This window comes from Perissodus microlepis, chromosome 23 (genome assembly GCF_051167445.1).
Source record: "Perissodus microlepis isolate ML-2025 ecotype Zambia chromosome 23, ASM5116744v1, whole genome shotgun sequence".
In the NCBI taxonomy this organism is placed as follows: Eukaryota; Metazoa; Chordata; class Actinopteri; order Cichliformes; family Cichlidae; genus Perissodus; species Perissodus microlepis.
In genome coordinates, this window is record NC_140482.1 from 13,871,148 (window position 1) to 13,892,846 (window position 21,699).

General features: G+C 41.1%; 1 protein-coding gene across 5 annotated transcripts in view; it reads right to left on the bottom strand.

Annotated features, from left to right (window-relative positions):
- The window catches only part of LOC146361035 (sodium channel protein type 2 subunit alpha-like), a 41,938-nt gene extending 24,832 nt beyond the window's left edge, over positions 1-17,106 (bottom strand). For 2 of the 5 annotated variants that reach the window (XM_084921401.1, XM_084921397.1), the window contains exons 1-11: positions 16,827-17,106; positions 9,867-10,186; positions 9,035-9,153; positions 8,630-8,719; positions 8,122-8,250; positions 7,165-7,256; positions 4,114-4,422; positions 3,293-3,356; positions 2,347-2,488; positions 1,788-1,994; positions 288-566 (exon numbers count right to left, since the gene is read on the bottom strand). In XM_084921401.1, coding sequence (XP_084777527.1) covers positions 288-566; positions 1,788-1,994; positions 2,347-2,488; positions 3,293-3,356; positions 4,114-4,422; positions 7,165-7,256; positions 8,122-8,250; positions 8,630-8,719; positions 9,035-9,153; positions 9,867-10,133 — 1,698 coding nt within the window. In that variant the 5' untranslated portion in view covers positions 10,134-10,186; positions 16,827-17,106. Of the gene's footprint in view, positions 1-287; positions 567-1,787; positions 1,995-2,346; positions 2,489-3,292; positions 3,357-4,113; positions 4,423-7,164; positions 7,257-7,518; positions 7,611-8,121; positions 8,251-8,629; positions 8,720-9,034; positions 9,154-9,866; positions 10,187-15,923; positions 16,043-16,218; positions 16,241-16,826 lie in introns of those variants that run through there. The other 3 variants (XM_084921398.1, XM_084921400.1, XM_084921399.1) reach the window with 3 other exon arrangements.
- Between the last annotated feature and the right edge of the window lie 4,593 nt (positions 17,107-21,699).

Sequence of the window (21,699 nt, forward strand, 5' to 3'; positions counted from 1 at the left end):
CTGTTCACAGTCTGCAGCTCATTTAGTTGCTGGTATGGTTAGTCCTACAATTATATAATAATTTCATTAAAAATCTTACCCAGTGTGGGGTTTGGCCAAGCTTACAAGGGATGACCTTTGAAAGCTGATACAGATCTGTATCTATTTCAGGAATTTTTCAAGGATTCTTTGACATTGCAAAGAAAAGGCAAGATTGTTCATTTTACATCACATCTTCAAAACTGCATACTGATTCGAATAAATATTAGACAACACTGTCTTGATTTTATTGAACTCTTTTTATTTACCTGGTTGGGTGAAGAGCATCTCTTCTCATAAGAAAGCCTGTTGGCATCAATAGAGAAACGGAAGCTGGACCTCTTGATGCTGTCCTCAGACTCAGATTTGTGGAACTTGTCACGGCACCCCCTCTCCTCCTCTTCCTCCCTCTGCTTCCTCTTCTTCCGCCTGTTGCGTCGCTCTTTGGCGCTTTTTGAGCTGAGCTTAGATGTCCCTGAGGAGGACTCGGAGGTAGGACCTCCTCTCCCGCTGTATTCGCCGCTCTCTGTGGCTGCTGCCGCGGCAACCTGCCAGCCAATCCGAACACAAACACAGTTGTCATAGCAACCCAGCGACTGTCTCAGAGGCTCTGGCAGACTGAAGCGGAGGAGAGTAGCCTGGCAGCTGAGCGCAGCAGCAAAAACAGTAACAGCCAAACACGTCTGATACCGTCTAAAAATTGACTTTTGTTTATTTCCAGTCAAACCATTCTTGCATTTATAACATTTTTCAAGAAAAACAACAAACTGTGTGGATGCTTAGATACTTAGTTTACAGTCTTTTTGAAATTAAACACATTGTCTGTTTCATTGGATATACCGTTATTGGGATAGGAATGTCTTGGAAATGTGTATGTGCTACACTTCAGTGTAAAACATATAATTATATTTTAGCATAAGAATTTAACAGTCTCTCGTGGCAACCCCTCAACCTCCTAGTAGATTTATCTTTGGTATCAAGTCCCTTTGAAAGCTCTTGAGTTTGGGTGTCTGTGTTGCCCTCCTGCCCGTCCGACAGGGATACAGAAATACCCCATCAGCCTTTTACTGCTGAGGGGTAATAAAAACATCTGAATGCTTGAGCAGAACCACTGAAGGAGAGATCAGAGGTGGAGGAGCGCTGAAAAGGCAGCTATGAAATGACTCATGTACATTAATATAATAAGGAAGCAAGAAACAAGCACATTAGAATGTTAAACAAATACTTTTTAAAAATGAAAATTAATGTATTGGTCAATGTTTGATGGTAGAGTTATACTATGAAAAAATGACAGTGCCATTATAGAGTGTAGTTTGCAAACTAATCAGCAACATCCTGTGAAGATACCACTCAACTCAGCACCACTGGCTGCTTAGCTATGATGCATCTGCTGCAGACAGTGCTGAGACCAATCAACGCAATAGAAACGAAGCCATTTGACCCGTTTTATTTCAAGTGTGTTCATTTATCGAAGTCGAACAACTACATTATTTAATTTGGCATCTAATATTTTCCAGTCAACCACAACAGCAAATCTCCAGAGTTGCCTGGGCCTCATTAACAAAAAGGCAAATAAAAACAAAGCTCCCAAACTTCTCTTTCCTCAGCAGTTTGAAAAAACATTAATTAATATGGACAGTTATTTAACAATAAATGCCCACATGAAAGAAATGTCAAATAAAATGTCTCAGATAATCATTATAATTAAATAGCTAACGAGAGGAGGTTACTTGTATATCAGTTCTAAAGAAAAAAGATGAATGTCCTGCCTGTGCCTCCTCCTGCTGTCTCTTCAGCTGCTCCAGCATAGCCTGGAACTCCTCCTCTTTCTGCTGGGCCTCCTCGATGGTGGCCTGGTTTTGCTCGTCATAAGCCATGGCCACCACAGCCAAGATCAGGTTGACCAGGTAAAAAGATCCCAGGAAGATCACCAGCACAAAGAAGATCATGTAGGGCTTCCCTGCTGCACGCAAAGTCTGCAAAATCCAAAACAGCTGGATTATTTTTAAGACAAGAAAACAAGAAACGGGCACAATATGCACCCTTTAGTCCTCAGAAATAAGGCACAGTGATGCTGTAGAGCAGGGGACCCCAATACCAGTCCGCGAGGGCCGGTGTCCCTGCAGGTTTTAGATCTCACCCTGGGTCAACACACCTGAATCACATGATTAGTTCATTACCAGGCCTTTGGAGAACTTCAAGACATGTTGAGAAGGTAATTTATCCATTTAAATCAGCTGTGATGGATCAAGGACACATCTAAAACCTGCAGGGACACCGGCCCTCGTGGACTGGGATTGGGGACCCCTGCTGTAGAGGCCTACCCACCTGCTGGTAGAGGTTTTCCCAGTAGTCTTGGGTCATGAGGCGGAACAAGGACAGGAAGGCCCAGCTGAAGGTGTCAAAGCTGGTGTAGCCGTAGTCTGGATTGCGACCTGCTTTCATACATGAAAAGCCCTCTGGGCAGACCCTTTGAGAAAACAACACTTTGGATTAGATGTACTTTGTATATTATTTTAAAAGAGAAGTAATAAGAGTAAGTTTGAGGGATCAGAACCCTGAAATTTAGTTATTATTGTCACAATGCATACTGTCAATGCAAAGTATAGTAGAACAAAACCTCTGTCCATACCTCTGTCCATTCACATTTCCATTCTGACAGATAGAGACAATTTACTTTAATGACACTGACATATTACAGAGTGTCACTGTCCATTTAAAAGCCCCCACCCCCCCCCCCCCCCCCCACCCCCCCACCCCCCCACCCCCATGCTACGCTATACACGAGCCTTTACTGTCATAAAAACAACTTCAATAATCAATTACAAAGTACAAAACTACCTGCTCAATCTGACTTGAGACCTGGAACAAAGTGTGAGACAGACATTGAAAATAACTGAGGAATTTTCCATAAACAAATATAAACATTTGCCTTTAAACCCCTGAGATACTGCAGTAGTTAACATGATATGAGAGATAGCATTCAAAGGACTTTAATAGGGAGTCTGGCCTTACTTAGAGCTACTTAGAGTTACTCAGCAGATCACAAAGAAGAAGAAGAAAAAAAAGGATAAGTAATCTACTAACACAAGTACAGCACATTGACACGCATGATATAACCTTAGATTTTACACGTTTACCCGAGGATAGAGCAGCAGTTTAGATTCCTGGAATGCTTCTGCACAGTGGCGAGTGTCAAAACTGATTGTGTACGTATACTGAGCTTTGTGGTGTAGTCTAATTGGCCATATAAATAAAACATTTTGAGTCTTACCCAGCACCACTGCCATTTCCACAGAGCAGAGCATCCCTACGGCCAGGGAGGTAATAGTAATTTCCTAGAGGGTAGAGGAGATAGAGGGCTGGTCAGTCACAACAACATCAAAGCGTTAAAGGGGTGGATATGAGTAATGGTGGCAAAGAAGGACAATATGCACCCTGTTGGTTTTTCTTCAGTTTTAGCATATGGCTTAAAAGTCTGAAGGAAAGGATTTGTTTTTACACTACTCATCTGTTTGGTGGTTTTTCATGATGTAAGCACATGTCATCATTTAACTGTGTAATAAGTATATCAGTTATCTTTAAAAACAAAAATGTTTTTTAATCCCTTTTTCATTTTAGGTCTTAAAAGAAATGCAAATTTAATCTCTCCGTATCCATCTTCTTTTTCTCTGGCTTGTTATGTGATTGTTGTGTAGCCGGTGCATGTCTTGTTGATAACCAGTGAGTCACCCTTTTCTAACACTTTAAACTGCTCATGCCACACAGATGGGCTATGGGAGAATGATGAGAGGTAGAGAGGGGGTGAAAGTGGAGGGTTTTATTGTTGTGGCAATTATCTGGCACATTTGCCACATTCTCCCACCAGCTCTTGTTGGAGAGCGCAACGCCTGCTCCCAGCCATCGCTGTCACTCTCTATCAAGGCAACAAGTCAGCATGCCTGACCTCCCCCCACCACTCGACCATTACCGCCACCACCCTGACCTATCTCTGACTATAACGTAGCCAGCATCTAGGGTGGGAGAGTTGACTGTATTTAACCCCAATGAGCGCCTGGCAGACACAAAACACTTTCACCAATTCATTTGGCTTACTCTCATCATTGATGTACTCTATCCAGTCGAAGGAGTTTTTTGTGATGTTCTCCATGAATGTGACGTTCTCCACCAATGTGATGTTCTCCACCAATGTGATGTTCTCCACCAATGTGTTGTTGCTTTCATGTGTGTTGTTCAAAGTTGTGTTGCTGCCCAAAGGAATGCGCACGCACTTCTGCCTCAGGTTGCCCATGAAGAGCTGGAGGCCGATGAGGGCAAAGACACTGAGACAGAACACGGTGAGGATCATCACATCTGACAGCTTTTTCACTGACTGGATCAATGCACCAACAATAGTCTTCAAACCTAAATGGGAGAGGAGGCAAGGGGGTACGGGAGTAGGAGTGGGACATCGCAGAATGATTAACGCCTGCTAATTGCAGCCACTAGCTGGTAAAGAAGCTAATAACAGCTTACAGGAGAAAGCAGCCAAAATGATCTGCAGTGGAGGTTCCTGTATGAACTACTTGCAGTCATACTGGAACCAAGCTGACACAGACCACTGCTGATCATGAATAAACCCCTAGAGAAATTTATGTATTTCATGCCCATCACAGTGCTATGGTTTTGGGGTCTCTGGGGAAAAGATCGTTTTCAGCTTTTATTTTAAACAGACTGTCACTGAAACGATTCAAGTGAGCTCTTTTTTTGACAGTGCATAGTACTGTGGATGGGATCATTGAAAACCTGCTGCTACATGCACTCAGTGGCGTGCGGTATAAATTGGAGAGTGACTTATCCTCTGAGACACAGAACTGGTCTCATGAATTTCTTAGACATCTGGTTTGTAAGGCATAAAGAAAATGGGCCACCACATACAGGGAAGACTGCACCCCAGCCTTTTTATGTTGAAGAGCTACAGTTTTGTTTATGTGCTTCAGAGATGAATTATTTCTGCATGTAACCTTTGAACATTTTGTTTGTGCATGGTGGAATCAAGTAGTATTATTTAGTTTCTTGATGAAAATTATATTATATAGACTGGAAGATGTTAGCAATGTTTAGCAAACCCACACTAGATTGATAAACTTGGTAGAACATCAAGTTTGATGCATAAAGACTGTATGATGATAACACAAACCCCTTGGCTCAGTTCCAAAATTCTTCTGCTACAACAAACCTAGGCTTTCGTTGGAACACCAAACACTTTATCTGGCACAATTAACCTCCAACTTTTCTATTTACGTTTTTGACCCTGGTGGCTGATATGTTTTTTGATATTTATATATCACCAGGTCAGCTGGCATGACTGTTAAAGCCTGGTATTTATCCTTAACCTACAACTGAGAATGATATCTGCTCATCTAACTCTCACCAAGAAAATGAGAACGTTAAACCTCTTAACAAAGTAAATTCCCATAACAGAGTGGCATTACATAGAAGACTGATGAGATATTTACATCTCCGTTCTTTAAACAACCATTTTTTTTCACAGAACCGCCTTTTTTATTACCCTTTATCACAAAATGTGTTCCAGTTCCTGAAAAATACCACCATGCACCAGCACTGCTTGCACTGTCACAAAAGAATGAGCTCACCGTGTTTAACTTGAGTCTGAATGTAGCTATGAGAGCTACAAAAAGTAATAGAAAGGGGAAATAGATGATGGTCTTTATCCAAAGAGTCAGTGCCAGTTTTTGGCACATAAACCGGTTCACATAAACCGTTCAACAACAACAACAACAACAACAACATTAAAACCATTTATCTAAGACTGTGCAGGGCACGACATAGGACCTCCAGGAGAGCCAGTCTGGCTCTGTGGATGTGTGGCTTGCTCCAGCACATTTAACAGATGTTTGATGGATTAGAATCTGGGAGCCAAGTCAACTCCTTGGGCTCCACATTGTCTTTTTAAGGAATGGCAGGACACATTGGGCCTCATTTTCTAATATTTGCCCTGACCCCCTAAAAAGAAGATTTATGACATGTGTGCTTGTCCTGCCTGCATGGAGTCAAAGTGGAAATGAAAAAAGAATAACATACTATAAGATAAAGAAGAAAACGGGCAGAGGGTATGGAGCATGTGATCTGTCAGGCCAAGACAAGTAACTCACTGCAATGAAAAAAAACCCTTCCTATTCTTCAGCATTTCTGGGATAGTGCCAAGAAGTGACGACACCCAAAATACTTTATGATATGATAAAATGAGATGCAGGATACGAATATGCTTGGATTTAAAGGCTAAAGCCTACAGCTTTCTATTTAGTATTTTGATTTTTATATATGCAATTTACTTTATTGCTGATTATGATGTTTTGGTAAAGTGGAAATAACAGCCAAAAGGCATCATAATTATTTTAATTATTATTAGTAGCAGTATTTATTTTAAATACTTGTGTTTAAATTTCCTAAAGGGATAGTTCATAATTATTTAATTTTTCCATAAAGAAATGACAAATGTAGGGACAAACTATTGAGAAATCCCTGACTTGTGCATTAAACATTCATATACACAAATGAGGGCCATTGTCCTGCTTGGGGAGACTGCTGTTGCCATGACAATGATCAGCTAATGTTATCGTCTGTACCTGTCCTGGGTTCTATTGTTGTTGTTGATTAGCATATGAACGTTTTGTTAGTTTGCGCTGTGAATTGCGTTAGTGTTAAGAATGCCGTTACCCAACCACCACTCACCATATCACAATTTCTCCATAAAACAGACAACACTGAACAAGACATGCGCAGGAAAAACAAGGTAAGGAGGAACCCTACACACGTAAGTGCTTGCCACCAGAAAATCGGCTTTTGCAATGTCTCATGCAAAAAGGAAAATGAAATAGTGCACAGAAATCTACTCTTACGGCTCCCAAGGCAAGAATAGATTCCAACCAAAAAGAATTCTTAAAGGATGTATCTAAAAGCTAAGAATCATGTCAATCTGTGCAGATTGGAGCCAGATTCCAGCTTTTACTGGCCTTGGGACGAAGGCAGCACGAGGGACGGCTTAGCTACAGTGAGATGAGCTTGGGGGGGGTGGGGTTGGATGTTAGCGCCAGTTAGCCATTAGCATTTCCCTAACGCCATGGGCCTTGATGGCTCTCTCACCTGGGATGACTGATATAGTTTTCAGGGCTCGCAGAACCCTGAAGGTTCGCAGTGCTGAGACATTGCCCAGGTCCACAAACTCTGTGACATATCTGTAAGGGAAAGGAGGGGGCAGACGGGAAGGAGGGGGTGGGCGGGGATGTGGGGCATTTCAGGAAAGGTGTGGCACAAACACACACGCGCACACACACACACACACACACACGCACGCACACACGCACACACACACACACACACATGAGGTGTGACAAGACAAAAAGAGGGTCGTAGGATGGGAAGAGGGGAGAGGAGGGAACGACAAACAGTCACACACAGGACAAAAGGGAGGAGTGCTGGCAGCAGGCGCGGCCTTACCTGGTATTACTGAGATAGTTTTCAAAGCTCGCAAAACTCTGAATGTGCGCAGAGCTGAAACATTGCCTAGGTTTACAAACTCTGTTATATACCTGCAGGATTAAATGCACAGTTACTACACAGCAAAGAACAGGCAAACCCAGTGAGAAACAAAACTGCCCCTCAGACAACCATTACCAACTACAGACTCTCTCAGACACAATAAGATTATAGTACTATTACATTACGTGCTCAGCGTGTAACAAATACTACGTCACACACACACACACAAAAAAAAATAGCACTGTAATGCCGAAGGCTGCCTTTTATAGTTTTAAGGGAGATAGCAGAAGTCATTGAGGCATGAGACTAATATGGGCCGAGATACACAGTGCTTTGGGGCCTCACATCCATTATAACAGAGCAGAGTTAAGATTCTTGGCCACGATTTTAAAGCGTACATGAATAAGCTGCAGATTACTGCAGTGCTCTCCATTTGATCTGTTCTTTTTCTCACATTCAGTGTGCCTTATTAGGCTGCTGGGCTAATTAAAAGCATTTGGCCTCGTAATCTACGCCATATCATGTTAAGCTGATCCTAACTGTGTTTGTCATAATACTTACGCCATGAGGATAACACTGAAGTCCAGCCAGTTCCACGGGTCTCGCAAGAAAGTGAACTTCCCCACACAGAAGCCCCTGGCCAGGATCTTTATAAGGGACTCAAAGGTGTAAATCCCCGTAAATGTGTACCTGGAAAAGAAGGTGAAATTAGTTTTTCTTGCCCTCTGACTGTGGATTTAACAAAATCTGCTTACTTTTCGAAAAAATCCATTATTAATCTAATCAGGCACTAAATAGTGTCTGTTTTGTATTATTTATATGTAGATTCTTAGATGGAGTTTCTATACATAGCAGACTGGAGTAGGGCTGGGTCTGGCACATACTCATATTTAAGAGGGAATTTTAAAACCTCGATAACAATAGAATCTTATGAATCACAAATTAAGTAATTATCAGGACCCAGCGCCAGGCAAAAATAGTCCTGATTTGAAGATTGTTGTCTCCGTGTGTCCAAAATTAACTGAATAAGGACAGCGAGAAATTCAAAAATAAACAACTGGTAACTTACTCTACATTCTTGGCCCAATCTGGGGGATTACTGAGGGTCATGAAAGCACAGTTGGTCAGGATCGTGAACATGATCAATATGCTGAACATCGTGGAAACAAAGTCAAGGACAATGCAGTATTTGGGCACTTGAAGCATATATCATTCTGTTTGGTACATACAACAAGCTCTGACAGTTAAACAGCTGAAACTGATATTTCCTCATCCATCGCTGTCACAGTACACAGTACTATATCTTTTCTTCGACTGCTCAGCTGCTGTAAGGACTAAAAAAAAAGTCTACTTAAAAAGTCTGAGCCAATCATGATATTTAGCGTTCATCAGCAGCCCATTTAAATCCCTCTTTTGTCTGATAAACCCTTTAATCCAAATCAAGCTGCATCTGTAGCAAACTCTAAAAGGATATGAGTGCACTAAAACTTTAATAGCTATCCTCCTCAGAGGATTGAAGGGACTTAGGATGTACAAAGCAGGAGTGGCATTGAAACGGAAGATTGCCTTCCCACGATTCAATACTATGAAGGTCTGAAAGAGAGACAAAAGAAATCTGGTTAATATCTGTGTCATACAAAAACCTCATTCTTTTTCAAAAGACCTAAGAGACCGCTGTGCATGTGTGATTGGTTATAACGGTAATTAGGACCGTGTTAGGCTATGTCCAGCTGGATGAGTCCACCGCAGGCAGGACATGTCTGGCACCACAGTCCTACTGGCACAGCAGCTCAGATTAGCATTTAGCACCTCTGTTGGCCCAGGCTTTAAAAGACTCTGGCTTGACTAAGCACATTAATGCTGCACTATGGTTTACAGTTCAGTCTGTCCATGTGCTAAATGTGCTACAGTTTGATAATATTGCGTGATTTAAAAACAAACCCTGTTCGTCTGAGCCACAGATTCAATGCAACCTGCCTTCAGAAGAAAACCTGAAAAACTTTGGCGGGATTTTAGACATGTGGGAGGAAACTCTGCCCAATCGTTCACTTACAATAGTTTGTTCAGAGCATCATGCAATTAACCTCAAGCTTTTATGAGCTGCAAAGCTTGAACTAGAAAATGTAGACCTGTAATGTATCAAAATTCAGTGCATGAGTCATACCGTAATTGAAAGCTAAATTGGTGTACTTAATGATACTTTGAGGCTTGCAAAGCTAAGAAATTGTGTTAGAGTTATCCACTGATGTCCATTTGGATGTTATTCTTTTACAGCGGAACGTGAAGCAATGACATTAATAACACACCTTCTGACTGCTATAGTAGGGGTCGATGTCCTCCAGAGGGGTGGACACCAGGCCGGGAGGGATGTCCCCATAAATGAAGGGGAGAGATTTCCCCGCCTCCACATCGCTGTTGGGCTTGGGCCCATTTTCATCGTCGCTGTCGCTGCGGTGCTCCACCCGTGGTCTCCGAGCCTCCTCCTCGGCGATGCGCCTTTCGATGGCGGCCAGCGACTCGGGGACGAAGGGGCGGAAGCTGTCAGGTCCGGGCGGTATAAGCAGCTGTGCCATCTTGTCATCCTGCTCCTTCAGAGGGAAGCGAAGTGCTCAGCTGGGATAGGTAGCTGCAGGGGGGAAGGCAAGGAGAAATGAACCAAGACCTAAAAAAAGCACCAGTGGGAGGAGTGAAGTCATCTACCTGGGACATGTTATAATATAGTACGAACAGGTGGAACTGCTACCTGTGTAAATGATTTTAATGAAGTGTGAAGCTGGACCATGTGACATTTCTGGATTTATCACTGACAGTTTGTAACTAGAATGTGAGAAGGGCAAAGCATTATGAGCACAAAATGCTTTTCCCCCCAAATACTGTTGTGATTATTAGCAGAAGAGAAAACACTAATGACACACAGCATCTCAAAAAAAAATATTAGTTCCTCTATTTTTAATATTTACTAAACATGACCAGCTATACTTTGCTAAAAGAAGAAGGATCTAGAGTAGGTCATTTCTTTCTGTAGGGAGTAATTTAATTAGCAACAGACAACATCCTGATCCCTTCGATGAGTTCAGACCGAATACAAGTCAAATTACAGCATTTCCTCATGTACGTCACCTGGGCAGACTGCCAACTTATATTATTTAATACACATAGATGCAGAACTGGTGGCTGCTGGTTACTGGAACGCCATATCAAAGCAGCTTCTGTGGAGGCAGATGTTTATACCTTCATACTAGTAAATATAAAAGCATAACTCATTGTACGTGTGATATGGAAGACTTGGGTTAATCTGGGTTTTCATGCGGAAATATCTTATTTTGATTATAACAATAATAGCTATATAATATCATCTTTAAAGGGAGAAAAACATTTTTTTGATCTCTGCTGAATGTGTAAGTCTGGAATGAACAGTCACCATTTTTATGGCCGCTAGAATTCTGGCTCTTACAGTTTGCAATCTGTGTACCACAGCCAATGTCTCAGTTAACCAATCGCAGATACTCCTGATCTCAACTCACTGTTCCACAGAACCAGTTTCTTCCATTCCAACTGCTCCACCACCACGGATAAGACCAAAAAACAGGGACAAGATTGCAAACCTGCAAATGGCTGGAATTGGGACCATCAGCAAGAAGTTTGGTGACGAGGGGCGAGCTGTTGGAGTGATTATTTTTCAGAAATGGAAGACATATAAAATGACCACCAGTTACCCTTGATCTGGAGCTCCATGCAAAAATCTTGCCTCGTGAGGTGATGATGATTATGAGAAAGGTGAAGGATCAGGCCAAAATAGGATGAGTTCATTAATAATCTAAAGGTCTTCTTGGTTAGACCGCAGCCACCTAGGAGACCGTTGGTCACACTAAGCCATAATGGACTGAAATCTTGCAGTGCCCACAAGGTCCCTCTGCTCAAAGAGGCACATGTGCAGGACTGTCTTGTTCACTGTTTGCCAGCAAACTTCTAAATGATTCAAAGAAGCTCTGGAGAAAGTGCAGAAAAGAGATGAAACCAGAGCTGAGCTTATTGCAATCAACTTAACCCACTGTCTTGGAGGAAAAGAAATGCTGAGTCTGACCCAACGAACAGCAAACACACAGGTCAAAACATTATCTTTTGGGGCTGTTTGACGTCACCTCACGTGTTCGGTGGCCTCAACAACACAAAAGGAAAAGGGTGAGAAGGCTTCTGAGGACATATGTCACTAGTGAATAACTGTCAGCGACCCTGTTTTTTCATGTCTCTTTTGTGCATCTAGTCTTGGTTAATAAAGTAGGTCTAAGGTAAAAGCTGTGCCATGTGCTGAACAGTTCTTATGCTACCAAGCTAACTGATAAACTGCCATCACAGGGTTTACAGCACTGATATCAGAGGGCAGTGAGCCCATTTTCACATATGACTACATTACAGTCGTAGCAAAACCAGTTTTGGCCAGAGACGTTAACAGTTCAACTATGTTTGCTAGGTTATTAGAAGACATTTCTGTAAATGTTTGCACTAGTGAAAAGATAGCTGTAGAGGGACCGGTGGCATATAAAGTAAATGGAAAGCTGGTGCAAATTCAGGCATCAGTTGAAAAGTCTGCAGAGAAATAAAAGGCAGACCTTTCCCTAAAACATCCACTCTTATTATATATGTCACATCTCGATCATTTTATCATGCTGTTAGAATGATAGCCAATTTAGACATTTGCTAAAGTTTTACAGAGATTTCTTCTTCTTTTTATTATTATTATTGTTGTTGTTTTATTAATTCCATAGAAGATCCTGCAGAAAGGAATCATGTTGATGTGATTCATTCAGTTCAGACTTAGCTGTGTTTAAAGCATTAGGAAAATGTGGCAGGTCTGACCCAAAAGATAGTCTGCCATTGTTCCGCCAAAAAACCCCACTCTTATTCAGACATGTTCAATTACCATCACAATTAGGCACATATGACTATCATATTTTGACCATGCAATCACTATTATGCTTCTTATATGGTGACATGAAACCAGTTTGCAAAGATTTGGAAGCATTTGAAAGGCTGGGAGAGAAAACGTATGAAAAGAGCACATTTCACATGCAAATGGTCCTGAGTGACTAATACCAAATTGAGTGCCTCATTGTATAACACAATAGTGTGGCATTTGCAGTTTTTATAACCAGTGAATGACAAACAGGAATCATCTCACAATCATCACATGGAAAATAATAAGTATGATCTGGTTATAAACCATCAATACACTTTGAGACAGAGGCAAAAAAACAACAACTGTCTCTGACTACAAGGTAAACTATTTAAGCAAAGCAGGTCCCAGTCTTTACTGAGGCAGTCAAAAGTGGCACTGAAGTCAGTGACATGCCTTCAGCTGATTCACTGGGACACAAAAGTAGCCAGCAGCAACAGAGGTGGACAGCAAAAGGAACAAAAAGAAAAAAGGAAAAAAGAGTGTCACTGAAGAGAATATTGGTCTACTTTTTTTAATGCTGCATTCTGCCATGTGGAGAAAGCAGCATCTGCAGAATGAGAGGAGCCACTGTCCTTTTACTGCTAATTAATTGGCGGACAGCCTCAAATTAGAAAAAAAAAAGCCTGTTTTTCCAGTGACTTTCAGCAGAAACAAATGAAGCAGGCATTAATTACAAGCTTTTTATTACTTCCTCCCTCAATCAGCCACACTACCCGATTCCTCCTGCCAACCATCTACTGTACCACCCTTCACACCCAGAGGCCCACCCTGTTCCCACAGAATGGAAGGGAAGAAACACAAACAAGATTTTCTCCCCTGCCAAAAAAAAAACCTTGATGAGCCATTATCAGCTGGTTCACGGTGCCACCCAGTCGCTGCAGTCTCACAGGTGGGTCCTGTTCCCTGTGGGATCTTATACTGCCACAGAAAACAGGAACCTCCCCTCTGGCAACCTCAAAAGTGAGGTCTCCTTGAATCATCAGCTTTTCTTCCTTTTCGAAATGGAAATGGAGGACCTGAAACTGCCACACTTGGCTGCCATCTAATTTGCCTTCCATTTTAAAAGGAGGTAAAAGTATAAAAAATTTTTTTTTTATTTATTTATTTATTTTTTATACTTAGGTCTTAAAAACAGGGGACAGTCTGGAATGCAGAGTCATCCACTAAGAGTACAGGGACTAAGCCAATGATGTCAGCAAATATGAGTTTACCAGATTTAGACTTTATACTCATGCCTATCAAACCAGATCTAACCTAAATCACAACCAATATGTAAATCCAAACTATGCCCGATAACAAACCAATACAGGGTTATTTGCTTTCTTTATTAGAGTTAGAAAGGTTAGATAAGAAGACTGACGCCAGTGTGGTGTCTAAATCTGAAGCATTTGCTTTATTTATTTATTTATTCTTCCCCCAAAGCTAAAGGAATCACAAGCCTTTTCAACTAATCACATAGACATTATATTTTGTTATGGTAAGACATTAATAAAAACAAAAGAGACAATGGTTCAAACTCCACAGTTTACTGGAAAGGAGAATTAGAGAACCCCAGAGAACACACACACACACACTTCCCATAAAACACATCTGCTTGTGTCCCAAAAACTCCCTCTGGATCCAGTGTTGTGACATGTGGCCTGACAGCTTGTCTAGCATGAGATGCTGGGTGGTGGGTTGTTAGCTGTTCTGCCTTACCAACTCCACAGCCAAAACATCCACACCCACTTTTGAACTCTGTTATCAGTGTGGTCATCCCTGGACTCACTGACAGAAACCAAAAACACATCATGTATACATTTCTGACAGTGATCTGATTCACATGCAGAAAGCTCTCATTTGTGCAGTATTACAGAGTCTCATCTAGGTGTGTCATGCAATTCAAAAAAAGAGCATGTAAAGGAGATTTTTAAAGGGTTAGTATTGGACACTCATTGCTGTGGGCAAAAATGCTCTTTACATTTGAGGATTTATGTCTGTGAAGGTTCTCAGTCATCCAGGTCATCGTAGTCAAAGGAGCTTGCAAAGAAAAGCGTCTGGACTTCTTTAAGTTACTTGAAGACGTTTCACCTCTCATCCGAGAAGCTTCTTCAGTTCTAAGGTCAAATGGTGGAGAGTCCCAGATTTAAACCCAGTGGGAGTATCCCCCCACAGAGGGACAAAAGGACCCCCTGATGATCCTCTAATCGCCTGAGCCAAGGTGTGAAACTGGGTGTGGGTCCCAATCAGCCAGAGTTTCGGGTGTGTTCATTGTGAACACACCCGAACACACCCGAAACTCTGGCTGATTGGGACCCACACCCAGTTTCACACCTTGGCTCAGGCGATTAGAGGATCATCAGGGGGTCCTTTTGTCCCTCTGTGGGGGGATACTCCCACTGGGTTTATATCTGGGACTCTCCACCATTTGACCTTAGAACTGAAGAAGCTTCTCGGATAAGAGGTGAAACGTCTTCAAGTAACTTAAAGAAGTCCAGACACATTTGAGGATTTAGTTCCTCCAGTATCAGCCAGAATGTCTATTAAAGCCTAAATGACATAGGTGTGCCAGCACTGCTTTAGGACAGCTCGGAAAAATGACTGAACCTGTCCTTTAAGGTGCCTTTCAATGGCTCCCCTGAATGCCCTTGAGCAAATATGTTAAGTCTCCCCCCATCAAGAACAGACGGTTCACTGTCCATGGTGCTAAACCCTAGAGCAGCTGCCTTAGAAAACAAACAAGTGGAAACCTGCCTGAATGTATGAGATATTTTGAAAGCAGCATACAGCTTCTGTACAGACAAATAAACCCACCTGGACTGCTCAAATAGAATGATTTTAGCTGACTTGGCGTCAAAAGTTGTCCGTTGTCCGTGGTGTTTAAAGAAGAAGAAAAAAAAAACGACTACACGAGAAAACACTGAGATTTTTTTACATGATAACTATATGAACACACAACGGCTCCCCTACTGCGTGTTTATCTGGACTTCATAGCCCTTTGAAAAGGCTCTTAACCGTCTGTGATTGGCCAGATAGGTGAGATATGTGTATGCTATTTTGCGTATTCATTTTTAACCCACTAATGGCGACTGGTAGAGGGACTGGCATTGGTTGGAAGTGGCTTGCGAAGCTTATTAGAAACCAGAAAAAAAGAGACGGCGGGTGTTAGGCAGTACCTTGATTGTTTCAAAACGAGAAGAGGGGGCCGCGGCAGTCGTCGCCATATTGATGATAACCTCCAGCTCTCCGGAAAAAAACGACACTTTGAGTTTTATATTTCGAGTGAGCCGCGGCCATTATGTTCTCACTCCCTCCAGATACGCCACCAGCAGCACAATTCCCAGGAGCCGGGAATATAAATGAGTAAATAAATAAATAAATAAATAAAAATAAATCTTAACACACACAGATACGGTAAGCGACCGACCGAGGTTGACGTGTATAATTGTTCCTGCCACCCGACCAACACCCCTACAGGTAAAGTCCGGGGCCCACCTGAGGGTCGAAGCCAAACAGGTATCACTTAAAGTCGTTAATCAGATATTTTTATCTCTTGCTCGCTCCTTTTCACATCCACAATTATCCACTGAATGAGTCTGGGCGTGTCCTTGGCAGATGTGTGTCTACTCCTTGTAATCAATCCCTGACACTGACAGTTTCTGGTGTACCAAAAATAAATACGTCGGCGTTATTGTCGGTTGACACCTCAGTTGCTGGCTTACCTCAATGAAACCTCTTTAAATGCAGTCACCCCTTTGCGTCACCCCTGTCAGGAGTAAGCAACATTTTCACACTGAAGGGGCCTGTAAATAAGAGGGCTAGTCCCTCCCAGCACGTCGGTGAGGATGCTAATATTTGAAGCCCGTGTTTGTCACGACGTGAAGGTTATCGGTCATGTGTTATTCATTTTTCTGTCCACATTTGTTTGGAAATGGAAGTAAAATACGCAACTTAAGCTCAAGACAAATATAAATAGTATATTTGGTGAAGACTGCATGTCTGCGTAATTAAACCAATCTTGAAGAAAGGGAATATATGTACACACATACATACATACACACACACACACACACATATGTATGTGTATATATATATATATATATATATATATATATATATATATATATATATATATATATATATCAGCAACACGGGCTTTTAATATCTATCTATCACCCGGGCAATTAGTGGAGGAATATCAAAAATGGAATATAAAACATTAATGTTGATGCCACAGACTGCTCAACACAAGAGTTCAGAAAAGCCTTATTGCCTCGGACAAGAAACATCTAAAATGATGGGACCCTTCTCAAAAGATGTGAACACTCACCACCATTACGGTGCCCAGCAGGTAAGGACCCTGAAGGTAGATCCCATATTGCTCAGAATAATCCCTTCTTCCAGCGGAGAATCACTCAGTTTAAGATTTGAACGCTTTCCTCTTCCTATTGACAAATTCCGGTCGATGCTTAATGGCTTATTATTTAATAAGGACTCGTCTGATTTCTCCCTTTTTTCTATCCGCCCTTGTTGGCCATGGAGGAATCAATCCGCGCTTCCGGTTGGTTAGGTATCACAGACTGGGAATGGATGTACTGAAAGCTGTGACTGCCGCAAGATGGCCTGAGCGTACACTTCTAGAAAATACAAGTGAAAGAGAGAGCCAGCAACCTGTTGTCATCCACAAACATTAAGAATTTGAAATAGAGATTCAGAATGTAAAAGCAACGCTTTATATTTAAGTTCGTACTATTTTAATTTGCCTGTTTTTTTAAAGTATGGATTTTTTGGATTGTTATTTTTCATAAAGCTATATCGACATATTACAGTTATTTGGCTGCAAAAAATAAAACATAACAAATGCTCTATGACTTTGTTTCTATCTTTTTCGGCAGTGGTTACACGTTTTTAATTTGGCTTCAATTCTATTGGCCACATAAGTTAAAATGTGCTTTTACTGCTTGTAATGTGCAGGTTTTGCTCACGTTCAGATTGTTGTCTCGCTATATAAAAGGTAAATATTTATAGATTGCTGATAATTTGGTGAAGACGGAGCGGAGATTAGGTTTTTCAGACATGTGCGTGCTCACGTGCAGACCTGTACACCCCTGTGTGTTTTTCTTGTAGATTTATGACACCTGGTGGACAGACTGTGTAATTACATTGAGGTTCGATTATGTAACGCCTACATTATGGAAAGTTTGCTCTCCTCTGTTGTTGGAATAAAATGGAGCCCTTGTGAAACGAGCGTAATCACAGTATGGAGTGTAAGCTGTCACCTTCACAACAGGAAATACAGCCACCATTATAATTAAGTTTTAGGTGGCATGAAAGTTGCATAATCATAGCTGAGTGAACAGACAGGTGGACTCCATTTGGGAAATGAAAAAGAGTCACTCCTCACAGTCACTATGAGCAGAAGTGGACACACCTTTGAGCTCAGTGTAGCATGCAGGGAGTTTCACTTCACAATGCGAATACAGTTGACGGCTGCTCTAAACACATTTTAACAATCAGGTTAAGTTACTTTTTAGTATGTGGAAATTTATTGTATTTGTAATGTCACGTTTGTTTTCTGTTAATAAAATTAAGAGTAGACTATCCATCCATCCTCTTCCACTTATCCTTATCAGGGTCGCCGGGGCAGGGGCTGGAGCCTTAACCAGCTACCACAGGGAGAGGGGCAGGGTACACCCTGGACAGGTTGCCAATCTGATACAGAGAGACTTACAACAATTCACACTCACTTTAAAAGTAGAGTAGCTGGTCAAAATGTGCAGTGACTTTTATATAAATGGAAGCAGAGACCATGCACTCATTCCTGGCTGAAGAATTGTGAAATGTTATTACTGGGATAGTTAAATAACTGTTTACTATATTGCAACAAATTATTTCATATAAGCTGGCTATTAGCTTGTGGAGGAAGCGAGAACCAATCATTTAGCAAAAGAAACAATGAAACACTATGAGAACACTTCACCACACATAAAACTTTATTACTGTAAATCAATGATCAAAACTAAAAATAATTATTTTTGCAGAAAAATGTTCCCAATCGGTGATGTATTGATTAACATTACTGTTGTTTAAGGGGGAGCTCATTTCAAACATACTCTATTTAACATACAGTACTTGATCATATTCTTGTGAGGACCACATACTTCTGATAAAAAAAATATGCTTACGGCTTGATTTAAAAAGAAGCGTATTGAAATGTATTGAGAAAAAAACCATCTGAGTTACAAGGCTTCAACACAGTGTAGCATGGTTCTGTCAATGTAGTATGTAGTATGAAAAACAGCTGGTTAAACTTACATTTGGTCAACCAAGTGGTTTCTCAGAGATTCTACTTTGAAAGTCCTAGAGGAAATGCAAAACAATACAAAAATTATGGCTTTTTTGTTTTTGCTGTTAAGTCACAAGGTCGCAGATGTTGTTAAATCGGTTTGCACACTTGATGTAAATATTCTTCTCCCTATATTTTGTGCCTTGAGGAACAAACTCCCAGAAATTTTCAACAGGATCACAAAATTCTCTGAGTTTCGATCTCTTACATGCAATCTTTCTGCTGTGCTCTATGTGTAAATACTGTCAGTACTTGTTTTACTCCAAAACCCATTTTGCAATGGAGGAACACCTTAGTAAAGCTAGCCCCAAGTACAGTTAATAAATCATCTCAGAGCAAAGAAAACAGAACCAGCAGCAGCTTGCCTCACATGCTGGTATCCTGTCACTTTCCTTGTCAAAGACTGGAGGTTTATCCACAATGTGCAGGCGCAGACAACAAGGACACGTTGCTGGCCTCTCAGCTTGACAAGCTCCGGCCATTGTTAACGGAAAGGAACATAAATGTTGCTGTTATTGTAGCAAATCAATTTGTTTGTGTGTATTTCAGTCCACGTGAAATGGAGCTATGCTACAGTTTCTAATAGGATCTGAGGCAAGCAGAGCTTACAGCAACAACAGTCAGTTGTGAGCATAAGACAGCAGCAACACTGGTGAAAACAGGCTTTATGTCACAATGCTGGTTGAGATAAAAGATAGATTTCTCTTTGGTAAGTTTTAATCAATATTAATTTTTAGATTTGACCAGGCAAGCACTGCTTGCCTTGCTTGTCCTGACAGAATGCCGCTGAGTCAAACCAGCACGACTTGAAATATTTATAGCTCAGCTGCAAAATAGCTAATATGCAATGTAAATGCAAATGTAAATAAACAAGCTCATAACATTTCATAACAGAACTAGAATAATGTTAGATTCAACAGAGTTTATACATATTTATAAGTACAGACAAATAACAATTTGTGAAAAATGAGTACAAAGGGCAAAGGAGTACAAAGCACAGTATGGTTTCAGGGCAGGCTAGCCACTACCACATGAGCATACAGGCTACAGTCAGATCCAACCCTCACTGACCAGGTCAGGTTTTACACATCAAAATGAGAGCAGTCAAAAAAACACGTACCATTTCGAAGCCATTCCCATCCAGATGAAAATATATTTGCATGAGAAAACAGATCTGGGAAGTTGTGGTTTTCGATATTGCTGGCAAGCTAGTATATTTGTAACTTAATGTCCTATTATAATTACATTTAATTTTGGCTAACTTAAAACTTAAAACAAAAATTTCTTACCTAGAAAAAACTGATCAAATGGCTCTTTAAAGTGTAATTTAGACACAATGCCAAGGAGGAAAACCACCAGCAATAATCTGAAAGACGCAACTGTTGCTGCCTATCGATTCTGGGAAGTGAAATGTATTTCCAAACAATTAGAATTCCATCGTTCTATGGTTAGAAACATTTTTCACAAGTGCAAAACATTCAAGATCAAACTGTGCAATGCTCAGACTCTACAGCCCACAGACTGCATATTAAATGTTGCAAGGAAAAGGCCTTGGAACATTGTAGCACAGCTTATGATTATAAAGTTGCAGCTGAACAAAGCACAAGACTTTGGGTGTAATGTCCTTTGAACAGATGAAACCAAAGTAGAGATGTGTGGTAACAATGCACAGCACCATGGTTGGTTAAAACTAAAAAGAGAGCATATCATCATTAACACCTCACATCAGCTGTCAAACATAAACATGATGTTGGAGGGGTGACGGTTTGGGCTTCTTTTGCAGGCACAGGACCTCAGATCCTTGTTGCCATTGAATTCACCTTGAAATCCTGTGTATACCAAAGTACCAGAGTGATTGTAGGGTCATTGAATATTGCTGCTACATGGCACAAGCCTTTGAATAAAACTCCACTGACAGTCAGTGATGTAATCAAGACAAGTCATGCAAACAATCTTAACTGAGATAATGAGACTAGAGAAGATTGTTTAAAAAGGTTAAGCTTTCAAAGCATTGAATTGAATAAATAATCTAAAATACTGCAGGGACACATAAGAAGCGCCAAACAATGTTTCCAAAGTTGGGTTCAAATATGTCCTCCTTGGCAGCTCTCTGCGAGTGTGCCGTGTTTCATTAGTGGCACAGTGAGGAATTTGGGAACCTTGTTCAGACTGTGGGTTGTCATAATTAGGTTGTAGCCTGTCACTTTGTTCAAAGGACAGGATCCCATTTGGCTTTGTCGCTTTGTGTAAAGCTCCAAATTAGCCCTCTCTCTTTGCTTGTCTTCCTGTTAGACATTTGGGAAAAGTCTAACAGGAAAACAAAAACACTTTTTTTGTGTGCCCACACAGTGTGTTTTCAAGATGAATAGAGAATACAGACTGAATAGCACACATCATTTACACTGCTTGATTAAAGGCTTCCCAGGTTTACATAAATTTATGCAAGAATAGCATTTACATAAGCCTACCAACAAATAGAAGATAACATATTGTTGTCTGCATCATCACCTTTTTTCTTACACATAGCTATACCAGAGTTAACCGATCTGCTGACATGAACATGAAGTGAAAGCATTTAGTGTAAGGCAACAAGATGGAAACAATGTGACACCTTCTGCCTGTTTATCTCACAGTGGAGCTAAAGCTTTGAGGCAGAGTGCATATGTACACGACATGGCCTTCTTCCATTTCACAACATGCTAAATGATGAAACAGAGTGACGTGATTAAACATTCTTTCTATTCATCTGTTAGTCATTAACCTAGACAGTCACATGGTGATCTGTTTACTGCAGTCAGCTCCTGTAGCCCACTGAGTCTCCACTGACAGACTGGTGATGAGATTACAAGATTACAGT